Here is a 26,374-nt window from a genome sequence, read left to right on the forward strand (position 1 = left end):
GGTTATGGATCTGGCCGTGGGTTGCCGTGGCTGTGGTGTAGACCAGCAGCTGCAATTCCAACTGGACCCTTAGCCTGGGAACCTCCGTATGTCATGGGTTGGGCCCTTAAAAAAAAAAAAAATCAAGAAAGAAGAAAAATTTACAACATTATGATCCTCTGTTAATTCTAAGGAGTCATCAAGGTCACATACTAAAAAACTTTTACACTTGTTTTAATGTTCTCCTTGTATAAAGGGGAATATAATCATGACAATTATACTGGAAGGTCGGGAACATTTAGGAAAAAAAACCCTGTGTGTAGAGGCTATGCTGTAAAAATGCACTCTACTCATTTCCTATAAACTAACCATACTGAAAATCTGACTTGAGAGCTCATACTTTAACACCTGTTTTTTAAAATCTAGTTATATTGTCTAGTATCATTTATTCATCTGCTAAACATTTATTAGAGTATAAAAATAGTTTTTAAAGATCCACCTTGGGAAGCTCCTAGATTCATCTTCTGGGTGCTTCCTCCACCAAAGTGAAGATCCAGACTGAAGATAGTTTAACCAAATGAATGTAAAAAAACACCAGAAGTAACCTCACACTGCTTTTTTAAAAAAACAAAACAAAAAGAATGGTAAAAATGACTGCTGAAAGCCATGCACGGACAAAGCCAAACAAAATAAAACATAAAGACACCATATTTGAGGCTTAAACAGCTGCTATATCATGTTTGAAAGAGCCTGAACGGGCCTACTTAAGTGCAGAGATGAAGTCTGTAATAGATTTAGATAAGGACTTACTTTAAGAGAAATCACAATATCTTAAATGGCTTTTCCATCAAAATATAAAAATTTCAGTTGAAGCAATCAAAACAGAATTTGTCCTGCATTTCCAGTGACTCACCTGCTTTCCTAATATTTGATATATGTAAATTATGTTTTTCTTTTCTGTTAATATACACAAAACTTGGTTCAAATACCAAGAACAAATACCATCATGGCAGAAATAGTGTGGGTGAAAATATAGCTACCACAGTTGGGTGATGGGTAAAAGGGTCCATGAAAATACATTAAACATAAGTGTTTAAAACATCTATGTATTTTTGCAGTTCAGTAACTCAGAAGTATTTGAAAAACTCAACTGTACTACTCACTGCAGCAGCTGATGCCTATAATTGGGGGTAAAAACAAGACTAGAATGTCACTAATTCACTGTAGACACTTCCAAAGAAAATCACAGGAACTGGTTAGACTGGGTGTTGAACTAGTTATACTGAGTTTTCAAACTAATCAGGCCATATTTTATAGAATTAGGTTTGCTTATTATGAGGTTTAGTTAATAAGAGATACTACAATAATAGATGGAGTCATGTATCTGATGTCACAAAATTTTTGAAAGGAAAACAGACTCATCACATGGTATAAATACACATAATGAGAAGAATTTCAGGACCAAACAAGACCTTTATTATACAGTTGTAGTTTTTAAGGACAGACTTTGCTCCAAGATCTGAATTTGGTTTTTAAAATATTCTTCTTGAATAGCTATAAACGTTCTAAAGTGAGCTGACAAAGTTTCCCCTGTAATATTAAATGCTTTTTCATGCTTCCTCTTTTATATTCTACTAATTTTATTTTTCTTTTTACAGCCACACCTGCAGCATATGGAAATTCTGCAGCTGCATGCCTATGCCACGGCCACAATACCAGATCTGTGGCTGCATTTGTGACCTATGCCACAGCTTGTGGCCACACCAGATTCTTAACCCACTGAGCGAGGTCAGGGATCAAACTCGCATGCTCATGGACACTATGTCAATCTGTACACTATCCTGCTCAGCTCCAATGAGAACTCCTCTTCTATTATTTTAAAAAGCAGAGTGGATACAAGAAAAGTAACCCTCTGCCCTCCCTTTTTTTTTTTTTATTACTATGACTGTAGCAACCTCTTTACTGTTCTACTATTTTGATTCTGCCAGAAACTACATGGATATTTTATTCTGGGTGCTTACTCGGTTCATTGCGTCTCTAAGCAGAGATACTAAGTCAGTCATCTAGCTCATGAGGTCAGGATTGTCTTTCAACAGTTCAGTTAATTTTTATTTTTATTTTTTTTTGTCTTTTTGTCTCTTTAGGGCTGCACCCGTAGCACATGGAGGTTCCCAGGCTAGGGGTCTAATCGGAGCTGTAGCTGCCGGCCTATACCACAGCCACAGCAGCACCAGATCCTTAACCCACTGAGCGAGGCCAGGGATCGAACTTGCAACTTCATGATTCCTAGTCGGATTCGTTTCTGCTGCGCCATGACGGGAACTCCAGTTCAGTTAATTTTTAAAAGACTGAACAGCATCTCCAAAGTAACCAAAGAAGCTACTTTGTTCTGTTCCATAGTAAAGTCACCTTAGGTTGGTTTAGAAGACTAGGACAATTAATCTTTCATGTACTAGAATATATAGTACTTTCACTACATACATAGGGAGGTATAATTATACATATATGCAATGATATGATATATATAGTTTATGTATTTTATATACATAAGCTAATATCTATAATAATATGGGGTGCATGAACTCTGTCAGACCTAGGTGATGTTAAAACTTTCCTAACGTAAAAACAGGGATCTTTTCTGATTCTGCTTTGTGCTTACCACGTAGAACTGTTAACGGTGGACTATACCAGGAAATTTCAAACTCTGTTCTACAGAGTGTGACGAGAGGCAGGGGAGGCAGCGGAGGAAGTGGTGAAAAGCTGGAAAGACTCAGAATTTACCCAAACTTTCCCCAAGGCATACCATCTCTGTATTTATGTGGCGCCTCAAGATATAAAACTGTTACATTTGGTGTCAAAAACCAGTGATCTGCTGCTAACATGCATTAATTACAGGAAAAATAAGGAAAAAACCAGCTTGGCATTAAAATAAAGATCTTGATGTTTCATGACACTTATATCTCAATCCTTCCACAATCTGTGGGCTCAATTATAAATCTATACATGCCCAAATATACATTTGCATATTGGATGCAAAGAAAAAAAGATGTCTAAATAGATTGAAATTATATATGAGGACAAAAAGAAACAAAAGGAAAAGTTATCAAATAAAAACCTTGAGATGCTCACACCCTTTTGAAAGAGCCAGCTCTAATTATGGTCCTGCTGCCAGGCCTGTCTGGGTGGCCAGGCACGTGACCTGTGACCAGCTTTCAAGCTGCTGGACCACAGGTGGGCACTTGACCCAATGGCAGCCAGCCTGTGGGTTGGACTACACTCTAGCAGTGGCTTGAGGAGGAAAGACAAGGAGACCAATCAAATGCTGCTGGAGCAACCTGAAGTGAGTAAATAATGAACGAGGCAATTAGCAGCAGATGTGGAAGCTGCCAGGGCCCATAAAAAGGAGCCAGGAGGCGGAATCGAGGCCAAAGGGGCACTGGAGGCCAACACTCTCTGAAAGCAGAAAGCACCTGAGGGTACAGCATCAAAGAAAACAGCGAAGAAGGAAAGAACATGACAGACAACAAGACAAAAGTAAAGACTTTCCGGAGGACAGAAATGCAGATAGGGCAGGACAAAGTGACAGGCTCCCAGGACCGTCTCAGTTCCTACTAACTTTTTCCATTTACTTACTTAAAAGTAAAAGAAAACCAAAGTCATTTTTTTAAAGACACTCTGAATGACCATCTCTGCTCCCCACAATGGGAATGTAACTGGAGTGATGACCAATGATCCAAGCCCAGGTTAATGAGACATTTGCACAAACATTACATGCTTTTTTTAAAAAAAGGCTACATAGAGTATATGAGACTTTTCAAATGTGCTGAATCCCCCAGAAGTTGCGCCACGCATCCCACAGCCAAGATACTAATTTATTTAATTGTTGAGATTAAAATCCACACTAGCAGCATGCTGCAACACAGCTGGCTGGCTGGGTTCAAACCACTCAAACCCAAATTTTAAACGTGGCTGCCCAGTACCAATTTGGCTAAAAAGCTTCTTTTACATTGAGTTCTTAACAAACCATGCTACCTTAGAATTTAAGGTTACTTATGAAGGCCAGTATGAAAGACTCGACTAGAAGCATTTGTTTACACCCCAGCAAAGGTAGAATCATTTTAAAGAAGTTGTTACATGGACAGAATGGAAAGAGTATACAAGTGACCTTTTTGTTCTTAAAGAATTACATCAAATGTACTAATAATCTCAAATCAGACTTGATACTAAATACTCTGGAGGAGAGGTTACAAAACTGCAGCCAAAGACCAAATCTAGCTGGTAAAGGTATGTGGTAGGATCTGCCATATCCTGTGTTGCTTTTAAAAATAATTAAATTAGGAACCTAATACATGGCACAAATGAACCTTTCCACAGAAAAGAAACTCATGGACTCACAGAAGACTTGTGGTTGTCAAGGAGGAGGGGTACGGGGAGGGAGTGGGATGGACTGGGAATTTGGGGTTAACAGATGTAACCTATTGACTTGGGAATGGATAAGCAATGAGATCCTGCTGTATAGCACTGGGAACTATTATCTAGTCACTTATGATGGAGCACGACGGGGGATAATGTGAGAAAAAGAATGTATATATGTATGCGTGACTGGGATACAGTAGAAAATTGACAGAACGCTGTAAACCGGCTGTAGTGGAAAAATAAAAATCATTTAAGATAATTAGTTGGCAGAACCTAAAAATCAAAAGATAATACACAGTAAACCCCCAATTTGTGACTTTTTTTTGGATAACAAAAGGATTTTCCTCTAGGGGTCGATGTTATTTCACCAAGTCCACAAAGGGTCACCCCCAGGCAGTAGTTAGTTCCTCCATGTGGACAGGGTAAGGGCATTCCAGTTTCTCCTAATTATCTCCTGCTGCTTGCCAATCCCTGTGAGCCTTTGAGTTTGTAACCTCTGCTCTAGAGAAAGGAGACTTAACAGTCTCACCTGAGCTTTAATCTATGACATGTAATACTTATGCACCTATAAAGAGCAACAACAGTACGTAAACAAGTCGACAAGCAAGGCAATAGGAAATACTTCCGTATCTCTAGCCCCGATTCGATTTTGGATTTAATGACAGTTAAATGCAGATCTAACAGGCAGCCCCCAGCCCCTGCTCTCCCTACCTTTTCTGTCTGGCTTGAGATTCCGATCCACGGGGGGTGGTTCACAGTCTGCAACAGGAACTGGCCTTCTGGGAGGGGTTTTGGGGCTGGACCTGAAGCCCATGTGTGCAGGAGGAGGAACTTGCATTCCAAATGAAGAAAAATCAAAGGTCCCTGGAGTCATTGGCACGTAATTTGCTTCCTGCATTGGTTCCGTAAAACTGCGGGAATGTTGCCGGGGCGGAGAGTTGGGATTCATTGGGACGTAATTTTCATCCAGTTCTTCACTTGATATACTTCCCACTGTCAACACATTTTTGATTTTCTAAAACACACATACATTTCTTTTAATAAACAAAGACTACTGTCAAACAGGAAAACACAATTGTAAGTCACGTCTCTTCATATGGATTTGAAGGGACTTTTATTTTGAGATCCCATTTAGTCTCAGGGCCCTAAGTGCAAGATTCTGACAATGAAATACACACTCGATGATGCCAAGGTCGATTATACTTACAAAGGGGTTAGGGAAGCCTTCGAGGGAACTAGATCTATCACTTGGAAGTGTTCGTGGAATATCATAGCAGTCTTGAGAACTAGCATCTAAAACAGAGAACAAACTATCAATATTTTCTTCCCACCTTGGCCAGTTCTCAAGGCAATCAGGACTGACCCCTCTCTCTCTTCTATATGAAGGCATGCATGCACACACACAGATTTTTAAAAGGGTGCTCACAGAATAATATCTTGAATTGAAACATTGAACCGCTAGAAAATGCAGATATACACTTATATGCTAACAAATACCAGTATTTGACCATGACAATGAGTGAATGTCTAAGCCTGGGATGAGATGGGTTATCTAAAGATGGAGAAAATGCTTCTATTTTCTCCTCTTTTGCATCTTTGGGTCTAACTTTTATCTCACTAACTTACAACCACTTCCAGCTATATCACAGCCACTTCAAGAAGGACGTTAGAAACTGATACCGAATGGCTAAAAAGTGCTGCCCTAAGTGACATTCACAACAAATCAAATCTTTATTTTCTTGAAGACAGTTGGATAACCCCACCACAAAATCCATTGTGTCAGCACACAGATTTTAGTGTGTGTGCCTTTTAAATGTGGGCTTCTTATTTTCAGGGCTTTAAGGACTGCAACGTATAACCCAGACTCTGATTTTTCTCCTCTCAAAATCTATGAGTTTTGGCAGGCTCTTGGAAACGGTACAGCAATCAGTGCAGTGGGGGTGGGGGGGGGGAGAGAGAGGAGGAGTGGAAAGTCAGAGCTTTAAAAAGAAATAAAACCATGCTGACAAAAAGCAGAAGGGCTTGATTGGAACTGAATGTTACCTGTTAGACATAACATAAAAACTGGGGACCTAGGAAGGAAGGAAACAGAGCCCCACAGATGTGACACAGAAGCAGCCATAATAGGACACAAATAGAGGAAAGGGTATGACTTGGGAGAGGCTCTGTGGCTGGTCCATTTCCTGTCCCTCTGCCCCCGTCGGGTCTGCCCACCCAGAATGCAGAGAAGGTGAGAGAGAGGGGTGCATGCTTCCTGAGAGGGGGAAGACATTACTAAGACAAAAAACTCCACCTCCCTCTCCCCTCCAACAGAACATGCATCCTCCGTGCACAAACACCCCGCCGGGAGCTCCTGAGACTCTGCTATCTCAGCTCCCTGAGGTGGGCTCAATGCAGAGCTGAAGCAAAACGGGACTGGCATTTAACATCACACCAGGAGCAAATATTTGCAACAAGAGATGTTCTAGCCTTAACCTCTAACCCGGTAGCAGCCACGTAGAGCTGACCTTTCCGCAGTTTGTTCAGATCCACGGTGGAAATGGTATTGCTACGGGACGGAGGCACCCCCGCGGTCGGGATACAGTAACTGCTGTCAGTGTCCGAGGCCGCGCGTGGGACGCTACATGTTTCCACAGGAGACCGATCGTGAGCCGGGTGTGGCTTTGGTGGCCGAGGTGGAGGAATATCTGGAATAGTGTCCAGCTTTGACGTCTGCCCCAAGGTTCCTTCTGGAAATGTTCGCGGAATCTGGTAAGTATTACCCGGCGTGGGAGGAATGTCATAACTCATGGACACATGCCTCATTTGGGTCTCTAAGCTCGCGGTCCCCGATGGCGTGTTGAATACGTAGAGTTCTCCGTCTGCTTCCGTGCTCGAGGGAGACGCCTTGGGCAGAACATCGTGGGAGAAACTCCTGGGCAGGTTGTAAAGGCTGGAGTCTACAGAAACGACGGGGCTCGAGACGGTGGAGAGTCGTACATCATCTGCTGCTGAAAAAAGCCGTTCACTCCATGTTTGCTCTGGGAGGAAGTGGGGTTTTTATGAGAAGGGACGTTATCATTGCAGTCTGTCTCCGAAGAGGTGGGTTTGGCAGCGTCAGGGTGCATTCTAAATAAAAATTGTTAATGACAGCAAATTAAACCTGGTAAAGACCTAAAACTACATTTTAGTAAATATGTTCATAGCTTAGCAATCAAAATCCATGGCTTGTTTCATTAGATATTTGTGTGTGTGTGTGTGTGTGTGTGTGTGTGTGTGTGTGTGTGTGATCGATCTGATTTTTAAAGCACGAATGTTCTTAGTTTTTATGATTATACACCAGGTAACAAAACCGCCACCATAAAACCAAAAGCATCCTCCCTAATTCCTAACTTCTATCTGGCCACACCCCCACCTCCACCTATTAAGTCCACACATAAAACCACAATCCCTGAAGCACTGGAATTAGAAAGGTACAAAACTCGGAGGAAGGTAAATGATTAAGGAACAGACACAAGGAAGAACATTTCCTCGGAAGAGCATGCAACAACCTCGTGCCAACAGTTTACCAAGTTGATCCACTGCTCTTTAGCCCACCTGTGGCAACTCTGCTGTTCTGTAAAATGAAAAGTCTAATGATTACCTGGTATTGAATAAAGTTCATGTGCTCTACAAGGAGATGGCAACCTGTTAGGTTTTGCATAGCTTCCTTTTCACTAATTTTCTTTAGCAGATATTTAGCCAATACTATAAAGAGGATCAAAATACAAGCCACAGAGTTAGCCAACTCCAAGTAATAATTAACCGTGAGATAACTCATTGGAGTACATTTTATGCTTTGTGGAATCTCTTGTTCTGTGGAATCACAATTTGGGAATAAGCCAAAACGAAGTTACCAATAGCAGAACACCTGTCCTTTCTTAATGCTAAACAAGATACCTTAACTACCCAAGTGTGTTGTCCAAAGCCCTGTAGGAACTTAAACTCAATATCTTAAAAAATAACTTGTGATAGTTTTTTAAAGGGCCTGAATCCCTGATTTCTTGGTAACATCTGGTGCTATGTACTGCATTTATTCATCAAAACTCTCTCTCTCTAGTATCAGAGAACTTTTATTGTGGCAGGATAGCCTGACTTCTCCCTCACTGATTAAGCCCTTGTTTCACTGACCGGCTCTTCTTCCTGTGTCTCCATCTAGAAAGGGCCAACAGAAATCAATCCTCTAAATCTTCACTGGACACGCCATTAAAAAAATCCTCCTTTCCAGGAGTTCCTAACGTGGCTCAGGGAAAACGAATCTGACAAGCATCCATAAGGACGCAGGTTCAATCCCTGACCTCGCTCAGTGGGTTAAGGATCCAGCATTGCTGTGAGCTGTGGTGTAGGTTGCAGACACAGCTCGGATCTGGCACTGCTGTGGCTGTGGTGTAGGCTGGTAGCTACAGCTCCAATTAGACCCCTAGCCTGGAAACCTCCATATGCCTCAGGTGCAGCCTAAAAAGAAAAAAAAAAAAATCCTCCTTTCCCATAACTTCACCTTCTATGGAGTGCTAACATCTACTGTCTTCTTTCCAAATTCTTGAGTCCATATTTTCAAAGAGTTCAAATATATTTCTCTTGGTTAACCCAGGAGACCCTCACTCATGGGTACCAAACCAAACTCAACTTACTTCTCAAATCGATGGCTTGCCACAAAAAGAAATATATTTACGCAGGATCTCTAAACTCAATAGCCAGTCAGCTCTGATTCATTCTCTTTGATCGCCACCACTACTTGGCACCATGTCCTTCTTCCTACCCAAGTACCTATTCCCCTGCTCTGTTCCCACCGCTGCCGCCCAAAGTTCAGGTCTGTGTCTCTGCTGAGATCTACACCACTGACCCTTCCCAAGTGAACTTCTTTCCTCTTGTTTCTCTCTATTCTAGTCCATCCATGATACCATCCATGGGACCAGTACTAATGGAAGATAGTTTCAAAATATGGTTTTTATATCACTCACCTATTCAAATAAAATCCTGTCCAGGGTCCCTATGGGCTGTAGGAACTACAAAAAGCCCTCAAACCACTCCACTTGGCACTGAGACTACTGACGGCCTGGTTCTACCTTAGATGCCCTACCTTACATCCTACTGTTCCCCACAAGGAGTCCTTTACTCCCGATAGGTTTTCCTCCTCATTAACTTCCTCCCCTTGCTCTCATTCTCACTCCCTTTTTCCTCAGGCTATTTTTACGTAAATTATTAACTACTGACCGTCTCCTTTTCTCTCACCCACCAGGTGTGCTTCAAATCCTACTCCTTTTCTGAGGTTCCTCACCCTCCATCTCAACAACACATCGCTGTCCTTTCTAGGGATTTCTTTTTTTTTTTTTTTTTTTTTGTCTTTTTGCTATTTCTTGGGCCGCTCCCGCGGCATATGGAGGTTCCCAGGCTAGGGGTCTAATCGGAGCTGTAGTCTCTGGCCTACACCAGAGCCACAGCAACTCGGGATCCGAGCCGCGTCTGCAACCTACACCACAGCTCACGGCAACGCCGGATCGTTAACCCACCGAGCAAGCGCAGGGACCGAACCCTCAACCTCATGGTTCCTAGTCGGATTCGTTAACCACTGCGCCACGACGGGAACTCCCTTTTCTAGGGATTTCTAACACACCTTGTAAAATGTGCACTTCACTAAACTCAAATGTGAAGTCACGAGAAGCTCAATGTACTAGTCCTAGGTTCTCTGTCCTTGACTAGCTTACAGGAATGGAGAGTAAAGACAGTTATCAAGCAATTTCCAGTTCCGTGATGAAAGAGAGATATGGGGGTCAACCAGAATGCTATGAAAACCCAGACAGGCATTTAATCCAGCCTGGGAGTTTGGGGGGAACATCTCGAGAAGCAGGTGTCTGCGCTTGTAGGATGTCTTGTAGGATGAACAAGAGTTGCAAAGGCAATGCTCATTTCTTGCCTTCACTTATCAAGACTTAATGTTTGCATGTTCAACTCTGAAGGCTGCATGCGAGAGGGCTGTATATCTTATTAGTTTGTACCTTCAGAGCACTTAGCAAAATAGTGGGCCCACAGCAGGTACTGCACAAATATTTGCTATTTAACTGTCACTTTTGCAAAAGATAGACACAAACTCTATCTGAGCAATGATTCTGAGCATAATCTCGACTACAACAGGAAAGCTGCTGATACTAATGAGATCAAAGAAAGACATATATAAAAGGAAACTGTACTGAAAACTGCCCCTTGGCTGTTGGCTTTTAAAAAGTTAATGTGGAAAAATAACTGTGGCTCTCTCTAAAATAAAATCTTAGTTAGTAGCATAAGGTAATAAAGTTGCAAGTGTATAATTTTAAATATTCACAGCAAACAAGCAAAAATCAAGTTAGAATCTGATATTAAATAGTGCTGATTTATAAATTTTTTTTTTAACTCTTACAGGTAAAATCCCATTACAACAAAAATATAAAATTCATCCTTGGAAGGTTTGTGAGCTGTTTCCATTATCTCTGGGAATGTTTCACAGAAACTCATTTGTGGATTTATCTGAAAAAAAATTTTATCTGAAAAATTTTGAACAGGTGCTTTGTATGATTCTACAGCCTAGTAAGAGTCACTTTCTACTTGAAAAAAAATATTTTTTTGTTATGAAAATAATGCTTAAATCTAACACCTGTTTAAAAAAAATCTATTCACATCTCAATGCAATGCACCACCCCCCTTTAATGGTGTAACTTAATAAATATACCCGATATCACTAGCTGTCACTTAGCTGTTAATGGTATGACGGGCCCCTTGATCATCAGTTTCTGGCTCCAACTCTGTTACCGAAAGCCTTCTCGCCAATTACTCACTATCAAATGAGAAGAATGATCCAATCAAAATATCTTCGAGCTTAGAAGAGAGGGGTATGGGAGCAGAGATGGGCATGACATCAAAACCAAGGATTTGGAAAAGTCTTATGGAACCTCTGGTCAAGCACTGAAATCCACAGACTTCATTCTACTTAAAAATCTGTAAAGTAAAGGCCTGTGGTAAGCTCTGCTTCATCGCTAGGTATGACGATTTGAAAGTTTCCAAGTGTTTAGCAATGTATTTAATTTCATTAAATGTCACTAATGCCCAATTTGTTTATTCCACAGAATTTGCTATATTGGGATTTTACCTGTATGATTAATTTCTCACACAAGATCCAAAGCAACCATAACACACTCACTGCAATGGAATCGTTTTGCTTTCAAAATCTTCTAGCAGTAGGTATTCCTCTCCTTCTTCAGAAACAAAAGATGACCCTTGGCTGGTTTACAATCACATAAGAAATGGAGCAAGATCACCATTTATAAATCAGTGAAATCTGTTAAGCAAGTAACACTGTGAGTCTGTAACAAAGACTATGACGCAGGAGACAGATTTCCAAAAGAGCTTCACAGCCACAAGTGTTCTTTGCAAAAAAAAAAGAAAGAAAGAAAAAAAGAAAAAAAAAAAGACAGAGAATGCGTTTCTTCAATATAATATCCTGAATTTCTTCAAGATAATCTCTCGAATATCAGAGATCATTAGTGGAGAAACATAAGCCTGAAATACAAGCCTAAAAGATAAATTTCCATGGATGGTCTCTTTTAAGCCTTTGAATTAGGGTTAAAAAAGTTTAAGGGTAAGATTCCTAAAGGTATGCATGCACGCATGCTCGCACACACAGAGTGGCTTACCTGGTGGGTTCTGGCTTCTTGCTTTGACAGTTGATTAGCAAGAGGTAGTCTTGAGGATCCTCCTGGATGCCAAGAGTTTCCAGGTGTGGTGGAAGGCTGATTAGCTGATAGGGAGGAGGCGGAGCAGCAGAGGAGGCGTCCACCTGGGCGGACGGTGGTGCTGCATTTATCGCTAATGGTAAATCAGCTGGTGCTGGTAAGGAGCTGCCGGGTGGCTTCACAGGATCTGCAACACCCAAGTGTGACCATCACTGTCCATCCCATTTTAAGAACTGTTGCTTAAACAAAACTCCTTGAAAGTTTGGAGATAAACTGTCTAACTACACGAACCCAGGAATAAACCAGGACAGTGTCAGTTAAAATACATACGACCTGAATGGCAACCCTGATACAGAAAATAACTTTTTAGAGAGATCTGGCTTTTTCCTCCAGAGGCTCTCAAAAAGCCATGCTTAACACTGTCCTGAACAGATTTCGGTTTTCTTTTCCTTTAATTTTTTTTTTTTTTTTTTTTTTTTTTTGCCTTTAAGGGCCACACCCTCGGCATGTGGAAGTTCCCAGGCTAGGGGTCTAATTGGAGCCACAGCTGCTGGCCTACACCACAGCCACAGCCACAGCCACACGGGATCCAAGCTGTGTCTGTGATCTACACCACAGCCTCACGGCAATGCCGAATCCTTAACCCACTGATGGAGGCTGGGGATCAAACCCACATCTGCATGGATACTAGTCAGGTTCATTATTGCCGAGGCACAACAGGAACTCTCCAGTGTTTGGTTTTGAGGCTACCAGGAATAAAGGTTTTAGCATAAGCAGCAGCTGATTTTTTTGCCCCACAATAATCAAGTGTTTTCTAAGTCAGGCCAACATTCTAAGGAGACCCATTTTATTATGTGGTAGCTATAGGTCCACGGTGCTGTGTGTACCAGCAGGCTCGCTCTTTACCCCAAGTTTATTTTTTTTTATGTTTCAAATTAATTTTTTATTAAAATATAGATTTACAGTGTTGTACCAACTTCTGATGTACGGCAAAGTGACCCACTCATACATACATACATATATTTCTTTTCTTATATTATCTTCCATCATGATCTATCCCAAGAGACTGGATTGCTATTCAGCAGGACCTCACTGCTTACCCATTCTAAATAGTTTTGCATCTACTAACCCCAAACTCCCTGTCCATCCCACCCCTTCCCCCTCCCCTTTGGCAACCACAAGTTTTGTTCTTTTTGTCTCTGAGACATACAGGAGTTCCCGTCATGGTGCAGCGGAAATGAATCCGACGAGGAACCATGAAGTAGCGGGTTCGATCCCTGCCCTCACTCCCCAGTGGGTTAAGGATCCAGCGTTGCCGTGAGCTGTGGAGTAGGTCCCAGAGGCGGCTCGGATATGGCTTTGCTGTGGCTGTGGCCGGCAGCTACAGCTCCAATTAGATCCCTAGCCTGGGAACCTCCATATGCTGCAGGTGCGGCCTTAAAAAGACAAAAGACAAAAAAAAAAAAAGAAAAGAAAAAAAGACATACAGAAAAGATGCTCAACATTACTAATTATTAGAGAAATGCAAATCAAACTATGATCAAGTACCACTTCACAGCTCTCTTAATGGCCATCATTAAAAAGTCTACAAATAATAAATGCTGGAGAGGGTGTGGAGAAAAGGGAACCCTCCTACACTGTTGGTGGGAATATAAATTGGTACAACCGCTATGGAAAACAGTATGGAGATTCCTCAGGAAACTAAAAATAGAACTACCATATGATCCAGCAACCCCACTCCAGGGATTATATCCAGGCAAACTGTAATTCAAAAAGATCTATTTGTTTTTCTTTTCTACTTCTCAGCCAACTACGGAGAAATAGGTCAAATTCCACGATTCACTTTCAGGGAAAGAGCTTTTCTTTATGGTATCAGGCATCACCTCTTCCCTCAGCTTATAGCCCCAAAAGGATTTACTGGATTTCCATAGTATTTTTACTGGATTTCCATAGTATTTTTATGCAAAAGGGGTCAGCAGGTAAAGAAGTGATTTACTAAGCACCTATGTCCTGAGAAGACATGTGAAAAATTGCATATAATGAGTAATTTGAAAACAAACTGAAATTTAGAAATAAAATCTCACAGCAGTCCACACAACCAAACCTTGAGGGCCCAGGAGAAAAATTGTTTGGTTAGGAATCCGAGCTAGAAATCCAGAAAAAAAGGTAAACACTCCTATTTGAATAAAGAAATCTGTTGTTTGTTTATATTAGGAAGAAAAGCTGTGTTGAAGTTGAGATGTTTCACACATACACACAAATTACCTAAAGTGGTAAAAAGTGGTAAGAGAGTTAATATGTTCTACAGACTAGTATCAAAGGCAGGTCATTTGGCCTGTCACCTTCCCAGGAAAGAGCTACCTGGCAGCTCTCTCTTGGCTAGATTCTACAGAGTTAAGTCCACACGCTTTTGATGTCTTTGTGTATTCCACATAAACAACGTTAACATTAATATCCATCCATGCAATGCAGCCAAGTATACAGAGCTTATTTAAAAATGCTTCTGCTGCAGAGCACAGAGAACTCATCAAAATGTCTTAATTTCATAGGATCTCATACATACCTCATCTACCCAATATTCTGTGATAATCTATGTGGGGAAAGAATCTGAAAGAGAATAGATGTGTGTGTACACATAACAGAATCACTTTGCTGTACACAGCAGAAATTTTTACAAGCTTGTAAGTCAACTATACTTCAATAAAACGTAAGAAATAATTCAGCATGAACTGGAGATAAACAGTTATATATTAAAAAAAACAACAACAACAAAAAAAACCCAAACCCCAACTGTTCTGGAGTTCCTGCTGTGGTGCAGTGGGTTAAAGGATCCAGCACTATCTCAGCTGTGGAGTAGGTTGCTGCTGCATCTCAGATTCCATCCCTGGCCTGGGAACTATATGCCTCAGATGTGGCCATAAAAAAGAAAAAACGAAACAAAACTCTTCTTCCTAGGCAGAGAAGCTCACGTCCTAATTGTAAAGCTTGAATAATAACACGAGTATTTTTATTTGCTATTTAGTTTATCTTTATTGTAAGTCCCCCAAATAAACAAAAACAATCAGAACTCCTGTGGCAGATGCTCAAAAATGTTTCATTCACCCAAGAGAAACTCACTGAGCACTTTCTCTATGTCAGGTTGGAAGAGATTAAAGCAAGGCACACTCTCTGATCTGCAAGACCTGGTCACATGCATGCACAGTTTGGAATTGGGTCCTTTAGAAGTATGTGAGCCCTGCTAGATGCTAATTGAGTATGAAAACTTCTTTCAGTTGGAGAATTTGGCAGATGTGAGCTAATTTCTAATGATATATCTTTGTTATGCTGCATGCCACATCACGTTTTCACACAAGCTCATCTAACAAAACCTAACACATTAGGGCAGCAACTAACTAATTCTTATTTATTTTTAAATTGAAGTATTTACAATGTTGTGTTAATTTCTGCTGCAGAGCAAAGTGATTCAGCTACACATATGTATATGTTCTTTTTTATATTCTTTTCCATTATGGTTTATCTCAGGATATTGAACATAGTTCCCTGTGCTATACAATAGGACCTTGCTGTTTTTCCATTCATTCTTTTTTTTGAAAGTCCAGAAGATGGTGAGAAAAGAAAAATAAATTTTTAGACATTTATACAACAAAATGCCTTAATTTCATAGGATCTCATATATACCTCATCATATCTAAGAGACGCTGGCTATAGTGTATATAACATACCCTATGAAATGTTTTACTGTTTTGACTGTTAAAAATATAAAGAGCTTTATTGGAGGGGATTTAAAATGTGGTAGATTGATCAGTGACTCAAGAGTAAATCCTTGTGGACTGTTAAACTTCAGAGAACTGTAAAAAATATTCACCCTTTAAAGAGCTTAAGAAAAATATAAACAACATGGAGGAAAAAAAAAATCAGAGGGATCAGAGAGTAGTTGCTGTATCTTACAGGGTATATTCACAAGTATGTTTTATATACTTCTCCTTTCTTCTACCAGAGATATAGTTAAATGGTACAATCCAGTTCAATGTTTAGTTCTGACCAAACAAAATGAAACTAAACACCGGAAAAACATTACTATATAAAAGAGTATGAATTCTCGTTTTCCACTGTAACTCCTAAAGTAATTTTTCCAGGTGGTTGTTTTTATAGATATACTTTTCCTTTAATGTTTTTTTCTAAACTGGATGGCTATACACTAAATGAACTGGGTGATTCACCTTAAGAGGGGAAAATAGTCTCCCGGCCAAGCAATCACTTTTGTCTGGCCTTGTTTTATTAACACAATGGGACCATCTCCTTTTTGACCTTCCGTCTTTCCCATCTGTGAATGAAGAAAGTGCTTTTACTCTCTTTATGGCTGCAAGATCCTCTCAATTTTCTGAAAAAAGGACTGGGACTCAAAGTTTCTTCCTTTCTTTTTTTTTTAATCTTGTTCACAATATGGAAAGACTTGAACATATGTCTAAGAGGCAAGAACTCGAGGGATACTTCCCGTTATGTTCACGAGCGAGCTCGTGGAAGAAAAAGGCCTTCCGAGAGCTGTGAACAGCAAGTCCACCCGGTCCAAACAAGATGGCTTACAAAGGACTTTAAAAGGGAAGGGGATATTGCTTTACCACTTTGGGCTCCGATAATGCACCATCCTCAAAGTTTTAGTGTTTGGGATGATTTTGCTCCCGTTAAATTCACCTAATACTCATCTCTGCCTATTTTGATGCCAGCCCCACCTGGTGTCTAAAAATTCTTTAACATAAAATTTTTAGCCAAAGTTCACCAACTGGTCTGAAAAGAGAAACTTCTCTTCCATCTTGTATAGACACATGACCAGCCTCTACTCCCTCTAAGTAGTGGAGGAGACTGTTTATTGCTTGGGTTTCTAACTTACTGCTCTTTCTAAGTATTGCTGGTATCAAGTTTCTGAGAACCAAACATCAGCTTAGGGTTTGCTTCTGTGTGTAAAATTATTTCCTGTCTCTTAATTCAGAAGGCATGAGGAGCGTAATTACCATCCATTAAAAAGGCCTAATAAGCTGCTGTAGGAAACTCTTAATTGAATTTTACTGACAAAGCTAATATGTATTGCTAAGGAAAGCCCTAACAAGTTTTCAGTGAAGCAGATTGTTCTGCGAGAAGAACCACAAATAATAAATGAGGTCACATGATCCCTACCCTAATGCATGGTTTTACCCCATCTGGAATCATAACATCCTGGAGTTAGTGCTCCTCACAGAAGTTGGGGTGCCCAGATAATGCCTCTAAATGTTCAAAATTATAATTAAATATATATTTAAACCATATATATTTAAACCAAATATTCAAAATTAAACATATATTTAAACCAAATGTAAAATTATATATATATGTGTATACACACACACACACACACACATATATATTTATTTAAACCAAATAGCACAAGCGCTTAAGCCCAGAGAAGCAATCCTACTCTTTCTTGTTGCTAAGGTAGAATATGTTGAAGTAGATGTGACAGAGCCTCTGATTTGGTGACTTCTAATGCGCCCTACCTGAGCATGTGGTGTCAAAACCGCCGTGTTGCTCACCTCCTGTCAGAAGACCAGATGAGATCCTTTTCTCTGAAGATGGGCTACATCTGCTGACAGAACTTTTTTTTCTTTTGCTTTTATTGCAAACGTTTTCCCTTAATGTTCACAATGAAAGGTAAGTATGTCGAGGTCAGTCTGTACGGAGACCTGATTTACGTGGTCTGGGGTAGAATATTTTTCCTCTAAAGAGAAGCATTTCAAATAGATCTATGTCTAATGAACCTAGCAAGTAAGAGTCTGCCAAGAGTATACATTATTATTAATGCTAACATAACCATCTTCTCACTTCTGAACACAGCCTTCTTTATAGAAGACTGTTTTATAAAGGTAAATCTAACACATGGATACAAACAAGAAATAGCAGTGGTTGCAATTTTCAGTGAAACAACCTGAAATTTCTTCACATTATTTAATCAAGTTCTGAAGACCTTTCATCATAGCCCAATCTAGTTAATATGTTTCAAGTTGACAATGTTTTATCTTTTTATTTGTCACGACCATCTCCTTAACAGAGTGTGAACACATTCTTGGAGACTTTAAAAATAAACCCCCAGTCAGTGCTGACAAATGCCTTAATTCTTATCCAGAGGGGGTCACTTGTATTTGAGAAATCTCAGTGTCAGGGCTTTATCTCAGGAGACTCAGTGCATCAAGATCTCAAAGGCAGTAGCTTGATCATGTGTAATAAAACAGCACAAGACAAAACAAAACGGATTCTGGTTGAATTGGTCCTCAGGAAAATGCACATTAAAATCACAATGAGGTTCCACTACACACTCACTACAGTGGCTAAAATTAATGATGCACAATACCGAATCTCGGTGACAATGCAGAGTAACTGGAAAATTTATACACTGCTGGTAGCAAAGCAATCGGTACAATAACTTTGGAAAACTAAAGCTACCAAGTCTACTGAAGTCTACCAAGTCTATCCCCATCTATCTATCTACCAACCTATCTATCTACTATGATGGAGCAATAATACCCATGGGTGGATACTCAAAAGAGCTAAGCATTCATATCCAGCAAAAGACACATGTAAGAATGTTCACAGTAGCTCTATTTGTATTAACTACAAACTAGAAGCAAGCCAAATGTCCATCAATATGTGAATAGACCAATAATCTGTGATATGTTCACACAACGGAAGGCTACATAGGATACAGAACAACTGTCCCATCCTACATGGATGAATGTCACAGATTGACTGCAAAAAAAAAAACAACTGTCCCATGCTACATGGATGAATGTCACAGTCTGACTGGAAAAAAGAGGCCAGACTCAATGGTTTCATTTATAAATTTCAAGGATAGATAAAACTAATCTGTGGTGATAGAAGCAAAATAATGGTTATCTCTGAACTCTTTTCTGGGTTTTTACTGGGAAGAAGCATGAGAAAACCTTCCAGGGAACGGGAAGTGTTCCATTTCTTGATCTGAGGGGTGGTTTCAGAGAGCTCTATGTCTATGTAGATTCCAAATGGGTACATAAAACTATATTGAACTGTATACTTTAGATCTGTGCCTTTCACAGTCATATGTTATACTGGAATAAAAAAGGAAATAGAAATTTAAGTCCCCTATCCCCTACGAAGTGCTGCTTTATAGGAATGGGAACATATGTGTATTCTTTTTTTTTTTTAATTTGTTATAGTTGTTTTGCAATGTTGTTGTTAGTTTTAGGTGTACAGCAAAACGGTTCAATTTACATTTTACATCTATCTATTCTTTTTGAGATTCTTTTCCCTTAATGGTTATTACCAGATATTGAGTTCCCTGTGTTATACAGTGAGTCTTTGTTGTTTATTTTATATATAGCAATATGTATATACATTAATCCCAAACTCCTAATTTACACCTTCCCACCGCCTTTCCCTTCAGGTAACCATAAGTTTGTTTTCTATGTCTGTGAGTCTAGTTCTCTTTTGCAAACGTACATACATTCTTACATGTTAGTTTACCTCCGTTTCTAAAAGGAAGAATATCAAACAGAGAATCACACTTTTTTTTTTTTTAAAGCCAGCATTATCTGAGTGTTTTGAGAAAAGCAACTCAACAGATTAAAAGGCAACTTTCTCCACTTGTATCCTTAAATTAGACCAGGAGCCCTTGCGCCACGTTAGCTGCCTGCAGCCCCAAGGCTGTGTTTTCTGGCACTTGTTTAGCAGATTTAACAGCTTCTCCCTCGGTTGTAGAAACAAAAATAAATCTGCACATTTCCAAGAAAAACAAAAGAAATTAGTTTCTTACTCTCAAATCTACTAAATAAAAGCATTCATAGGAACTACACATAGTTCAATGAGCTAGAATTGAAAAACAGATTCGGCCTGCCAGCATATTCTGAGTATTCAATAATAGCAGTGGTCACCTGGGGCAGCGGAAATAACATGGTAACGATATTTTGAGAGGTTCCTGGAATCAAAACACAGGTCAGATTTTTCCCCTGTCCTTTTGTTTTCAGGAGAAAATTAGTTATTCTCCTAGGGGTTGGGGAGAGTTATGTTCTCAGACTGTAATACCAAGCATAGATGATTTCTTCCCACATCTATCTGAAACTAGTTATGGTAAAAAATCATTTTGTGTTATTAATTTGAAGCCAAGAATGGGAGCATATTCGGCTGTCTGGAAAGGGAAGAGCACGGGGCTCTGGGGACAGATCTAGGTAAAAGTGAAAACACCTATTATTTAGTGAGTGGAGGTGAGACCTATCTGGAAGCAGAATAAGAAGCAGGTAGTAGACTTAATGAGAGAACACAAACATTTTGATATTTACCTTGTCACATTAAACTGTACGGATGTGATCACAGAGAATAGTAGCAGTTCTCTGCAGTTTAGAATCTGATACAAATCTTTAAGTATGTGGAATTTTTAAAAGTCATCTAGCAAAGTCAGCTAAGTACAAATGAATAGGGAAATAACAGTGGTTAACTTTTTTGCAATTTTGCTACCGTGCATCGAAAACCAAAATTATGGAGCAAAATAAAATATTTCTTTGGCTCCCTGATGCTACACAATGAAGGACTGCTTATCTTTACCTGATTTTATTCCAAGAAATTCAAGCCTTTAACGTAGTTTAGAAAGACATGTCTAAACTATGGCTATTTGGGAGGTGGCCAGGATGAACGTGTAAAAAAATCTAAATTTTAGAATTAAAAAGATAAACACAGTTGCATTTAGATAGGGATCAGGAGCTAAATTTAAAAGTTTTAGTAAACTAAAGTCCCCAGAGGCTTGTTTTAATGAATAGATAAAAATGATCTGTGATAAGCATAGCTATTCTTGGTAACCAACTCAGCTTATATATATCAAATTTGACTTTTTTTGGGGGGGAGGGTGCATGCATGGCATATGAAAGTTTCCAGGCCAGGGATGGAATACTACATGCAATTGCCACCCGTGCCATGTGACAAGGCTGCAGAAACCCATGAGCCTTAACCCACTGCACCACAGTGGGAACTCTTAAACACATCAAATTTGATGAATCATACTTTTAATTTTCTTACAGCCTCCTCCTTATGGATACTGTGAAGACTAAAAGTTTACAAATTAAAAACTTCACTCCCAGGGAAATACCCTTCTTATCTGTTTTAGAAGGATTTGGGAGTTTTGCCACTGAAAAGGTGGCTTTCGAGTTTTGAAACTTTCCTCCTCCCAATACTAGTAAGTTTATGAGGGGCGAAACAGGCACTGTAACCAATTCCGACTGTTAATGCCAACAGAAATGTTCCAGTGAGGACAAAAATAAAGTTCTCAGTACAGTATCAGTTACAGTCACAGACCTAAAACTACCTAGGCTTTTCCTGACCCTCCTAAGAGGCAATCAGACGCTAGTGACCTATGCTTTTTTAAAAAATTTGTTTAGCAAAACACCTATCACCTGGTATTATTATAATTCCTAGATTATTTGCCCATTTCTCCTACTAGACTGACTGTAAGCTCCATGAGGACAAGAACTATATTTGCACATTCCCACAGAAACATACTTTAATATATGGAATTATACCTTAATACTACATTTAATACTTATAAGTACTAGTATCATTATATATTAATGACATGTCATAAGTCATTAATATGTATGTTAAAGCATGATTTATATAAGTAAACACATGTACACACATGTACTTACAAACATGAATAACTTGTATTTATCAACTGTAATGAATTATTTTGGGTATGAATCTTCTCTCATTAGATGCTCAGTTTCTTATAATATTTGCCACCTGGCTCCCTAACTAGTCACCTAATTTATGCTGGTTGAATGAACACCCCAGCCCTGGAGAATACTGGCAAACTCAAATAATGTGATAGATGAATCAATCAATTTTCTAAAGCAGACAAAACTTACTTCTTCCCAGAGCTGACTGGGCCTTCATCAAGCTCCCAGATGATAATGAATCATGAGAAGGGGGAATAATTGGACTAACTCCATGCCTTTAAACTTGCAAAACTAATTTGGGACACTTGAGCATTAGAAATTGTCCTTTTAAGGTTTTCAACTCTAATCACCCCCAAAGGAGCTTCCAAAAATTACACACTCACATTCCTTGACTGAAGAATGTACTAAGAGGGTCTCTCATATCCTTCTGTCAAATAGGAGAATTATAAAGAAAACAGAGAAAGGACACCTAGTTGAGTCTCAGGTTAGCTGAATCTATACAGACAACCAAAAGAGACAGAAGTCTGCCTTTCTATCCCCCAAACAAATTCTAAATTCGCAAGGTAGCAGGCAAAAGAACACCATCAACACAGAGGTTATACAACTACTTATTATTTTAGCTGAAAATCCATCATACAATGAAATGAATGCAAAGTCTAAATCCAGGAATTATCTTTACGGGGTGGTTGTTAAATAACCATTAAAAAGTGAGAGATATCATTTGTGACTAAACTTAAAAACCCTCCACTGCACTCAAATATAGACCACATATGTAAACAAGAAAGGAAAGGAGTTTAATTAGAGGTAGAAATAATACTCCCAGGCCCACTTAAAATGTGAAATGTGAGCATATTTAGCAACTTTACAAAAACAACCAAAGCTTTAATTCCACATGTGCAATAATTTCTCGAGGCTTTTACACAGTAGAACTTCGCTGAAGGGCTCTAGACCCTGGGCCTCCTGTCTAAATTGTAGGCCTCCTTCCCTTTCGCACTGCTCTTGTCCCTTGGGCATTCTGGAGTCCCTCAGCATGGGGTTCCCCCTGCCTCACTGGGCCAATCCCAGCCCTGGAAGCCTCCTTCTCCTGGGGGCTGATCAGCCAGAGAGGAAACCACACGATGACCTGAGCTAATGAGAGATGAGGACTGTTTCACTTCAATCCAAATCTTGATGTTGACTGTTAAGACAATTTTTCCACCCTTTGCTGAATCTCCAGCATGCCGAAATATAGGTATTTGGAAAGGCACACTTGTCGATGTGAGTATAACCATAAAGACAACAGGGTTGAAGACCTCAGGTTGCCTTTATTTCTGATGCTTGGCTCTGCAAACGTAAACCTGTATTGGAGACCCCTACGTGGGTTCTTCAAGTTTGCTTAAAAAGGAAGAGAAGTAGAGAAGCAGACAGGGAATATAAATATAAGAAGACAGGGGATACCTAAGGTCAGGACATCCAAAGAGGAATTCCACTTGTAAGATTCTTCTGGAGGCCTCTCATCACTCAGCTCTTCCTGGAACAGGCACCCAAATCTCAGCAACTCTCCCCTTGCCTTCATTGGTCACAGTCCTCTGCTCTAGTCAAGGAGTGGACTCCACCAGTGGGTCCTTCCCTCACCTGAGAGCCTTCAGGTTCTGCCTCCCTCCTCTCATTATGGAGACAGCTTCAGTTTACAATCAGTCTTCCTCCGAGGAAGCTTTACTTCACTATCTCTTATCTATAACTTGAGCCCCTTCTTCTTCCATGCTCTTTTTAGGACCTTTGTGTTAAGTAAACTCACATGTTTGTTACTTTTTCATCATGTTTGGTGACTGATTCTCATTTGCTTTTCATAGATATTGCCAGTCACCTCGGCCATTTCATAACTTCATAATCCAACTTAGTTTAAAAAATAACTCCTGTATCCATCAATAGATGAATGGAGAAAGAAGATGTGGTATATATACAATGGAATACTACTCAGCCATCAAAAAGAAGTGGCTTTTGCCATTTGCAGCACCAGGGATGGACTTGGAAGACATTATGCTAAGTGAAATATCAGACAGAGAAGGCAAATACTGTATGATATCATGCATATGTGGAATCTTAAAAATATAACAAACACATGAATGTAACAAAGAAAGAAGCAGGTTCACAGATATAGATAACAAATTGGTAGTTACCAGTGGTGAGAGGGAAGGGGGAGGGGCAATACAAGGCAGGGGAATAAGAAAAACAAACTCTTGGGCATAAAATAAGCTGTAAGGTCATGTTGTACAACACAACAAATACAGCCAATATTTTATAGTAACTGTAAACAGAGCACACCCTTTAAAAATTGTGAATCACTATACTGTATTACTATAACATATAATATTATATAGCAACTATACTTCAATTAAAAACAACTCCTAAGAATTAAGTTGAAGGAGTTCCTACTATGGAGCAGTGGGTTAAGCATCTGACTGCAGTGGCTTGGGTTGCTGCAGAGGCAGGGGTCTGATCCCTGGTCTGGTGCAGTGGGTAAAAGGATCCAGCATTGCTACAGCTGCAGTGTAGGTTGCCGTTGTGGCTTGGATTCAATCCCTGGCCGGGGAACTTCCATAAGCTGGAGTGAAGAAGAATTAAGTTGAACCACTTGAAAATGTTTTTCTAATAGGTTAAAACAGTCAAGTATCAGCAGCGTTCCAGGGGTCAACCTAATATTTATACAGGAACTCAAGAAATACTCTTAAATACGTACGTCTTCTTGTCACCTTCTTTAGGACATTGTTTAGACATTGCTCCATGGTTGTCTCTCTTTCTAAAAATCTATAAAGTTTCTCCCTTGACTGTTTAGACATTGCTCCATGGTTGTCTCTCTTTCTAAAAATCTATAAAGTTTCTCCCTTGACTGAAGAAAAGCTTGCTTTTCCCAAATGCTATTATTAAAAAATATATATATATATATATACTGTGCAACTGAAATAACAAAGAACTCTAAAACAGTTTTTAAAATGTAGTAATAAGAGAGAACCCAGGTTGAATCACAAAATCTTGAACTTACCTTCTTCTGTAGGATTAAACCCACAGATGTCACAAATACAACGAACCCACTTATTCATCTCCTCTTCACTGTCTGCTACCAAGTAGAAAATCCGGTCGATAGTGTTGATATCAAAAATGTAGCTGTTTTCAAACTCTTTTTTGTTAAATGTCAATCCAGCATCAACTTGCTGACATAAATTTAAATCAATAATACGGATAGGCTTCTTGGCATGATCATTTTTGTAATATTCCAAGACATCTGGATCGCCAGTCAAACGGCCACTTCGTAGCACAAACCATCTCCTCTTCCATGCCTAGGAAGAAAACAAAAATATCCACTCCGGGTTACTTGGACAGAAATTTTTCAAGAGGATACCCATTTGTCAAACCAACTTTTTAGAAATGCATTAACTAGAGAAAGTAATATATGATGTTTTGTTTCTACAGAATAATCTACCACCCCAGCAAAGTTTACTGATGCCTCCTCAATTAACTTAATAATGTGCGTGTGTGTGTGGGTGTGTGTGTGTATATATATATATATATATATATATATATATGTCTTTATTATTTTATATTAGATCTTCTGATAAAATATTATAAGACACTGATTACTAGAAGATGGTACATTGATAATAATATTATTATATGTAATATCAAGTCAACAAACCAAGGAAGATTTAGTTTTTACTTAGTTTAAAAAAGCAAATGGTGCTGGGAAAACTGGACATTCATGTGCAAAAGAATAAAGTTAGACTCTCACCTTCTACAAAAATTAGCTCAAAATTGATCAAAGGCTAAATGTAAGAGCTAAAACTATAAAGTCCTTAGAAAAATACATGGGAAAAAGATTCGTGCTATTTGATTTGGCAGACTTCTTGAAAATGACACTAAGTAGTCAGGACACAAAAGAAAAATGGAAACTGGATTGTATCAAAATTTTTATATCTTAAAGGACATGATCAGAGAATGAGATGGCAACTCACAGAATGGGAGAAAATGTCTGCAAATTATTTATTTCATAAGAGATTAAGTTCAGAACACACAAAGAACTCCTACAACTCAGTGACAACAAAAATACACAATGCAATTTAAAAATGGGCAAAGGACCTGAACAGACTCTGCAAGAAAGACATAAGAATGACCAATAAGCACAAGATAAGATGTTCAGGAGTGCCTGTGGTGGCACAGGGGAAATGAATCCAACTAGGAACCATGAGGTTGTGTGTTCGATCCCTGGCCTTGCTCATGGGGTTAAGGATCTGGTGCTGCTGCCATGAACTGTGGTATAGGTCACAGATGCGGCTCAGATCTGGCGTTGCTGTGGCTGTGGTGTAGGCTGGCAGCTGTAGCTTTGATTAGACCCCTAGCCTGGGAACCTCCGTGTGCCAGGGGTGTGGCCCTAAAAAGACAAAAGACCAAAAAAAAAAAAAAAAGATGTTCAACATCACTATGCTGTCAGTAGAGAAATGCAAATCAAAACCACAATAAGATCCATATGCATGAGAATGGCTATTACCTAAAAAGCAG

The 26,374-nt window shown here is 39.5% G+C and overlaps 1 protein-coding gene across 1 annotated transcript in view; it reads right to left on the minus strand.

Moving 5' to 3' along the window:
* GAB1 (GRB2 associated binding protein 1) overlaps window positions 1–26,374 on the minus strand; it is a 133,554-nt gene that overhangs the window by 21,240 nt on the left and 85,940 nt on the right. The window contains 6 exon segments of the mRNA XM_003129177.6: window positions 5,107–5,410; window positions 5,603–5,688; window positions 6,903–7,343; window positions 7,346–7,503; window positions 12,078–12,303; window positions 24,864–25,158. Coding sequence (XP_003129225.4) covers window positions 5,107–5,410; window positions 5,603–5,688; window positions 6,903–7,343; window positions 7,346–7,503; window positions 12,078–12,303; window positions 24,864–25,158 — 1,510 coding nt within the window.

The sequence above is a fragment of the Sus scrofa genome, chromosome 8 (assembly GCF_000003025.6).
Source record: "Sus scrofa isolate TJ Tabasco breed Duroc chromosome 8, Sscrofa11.1, whole genome shotgun sequence".
NCBI classification, from domain to species: Eukaryota; Metazoa; Chordata; class Mammalia; order Artiodactyla; family Suidae; genus Sus; species Sus scrofa.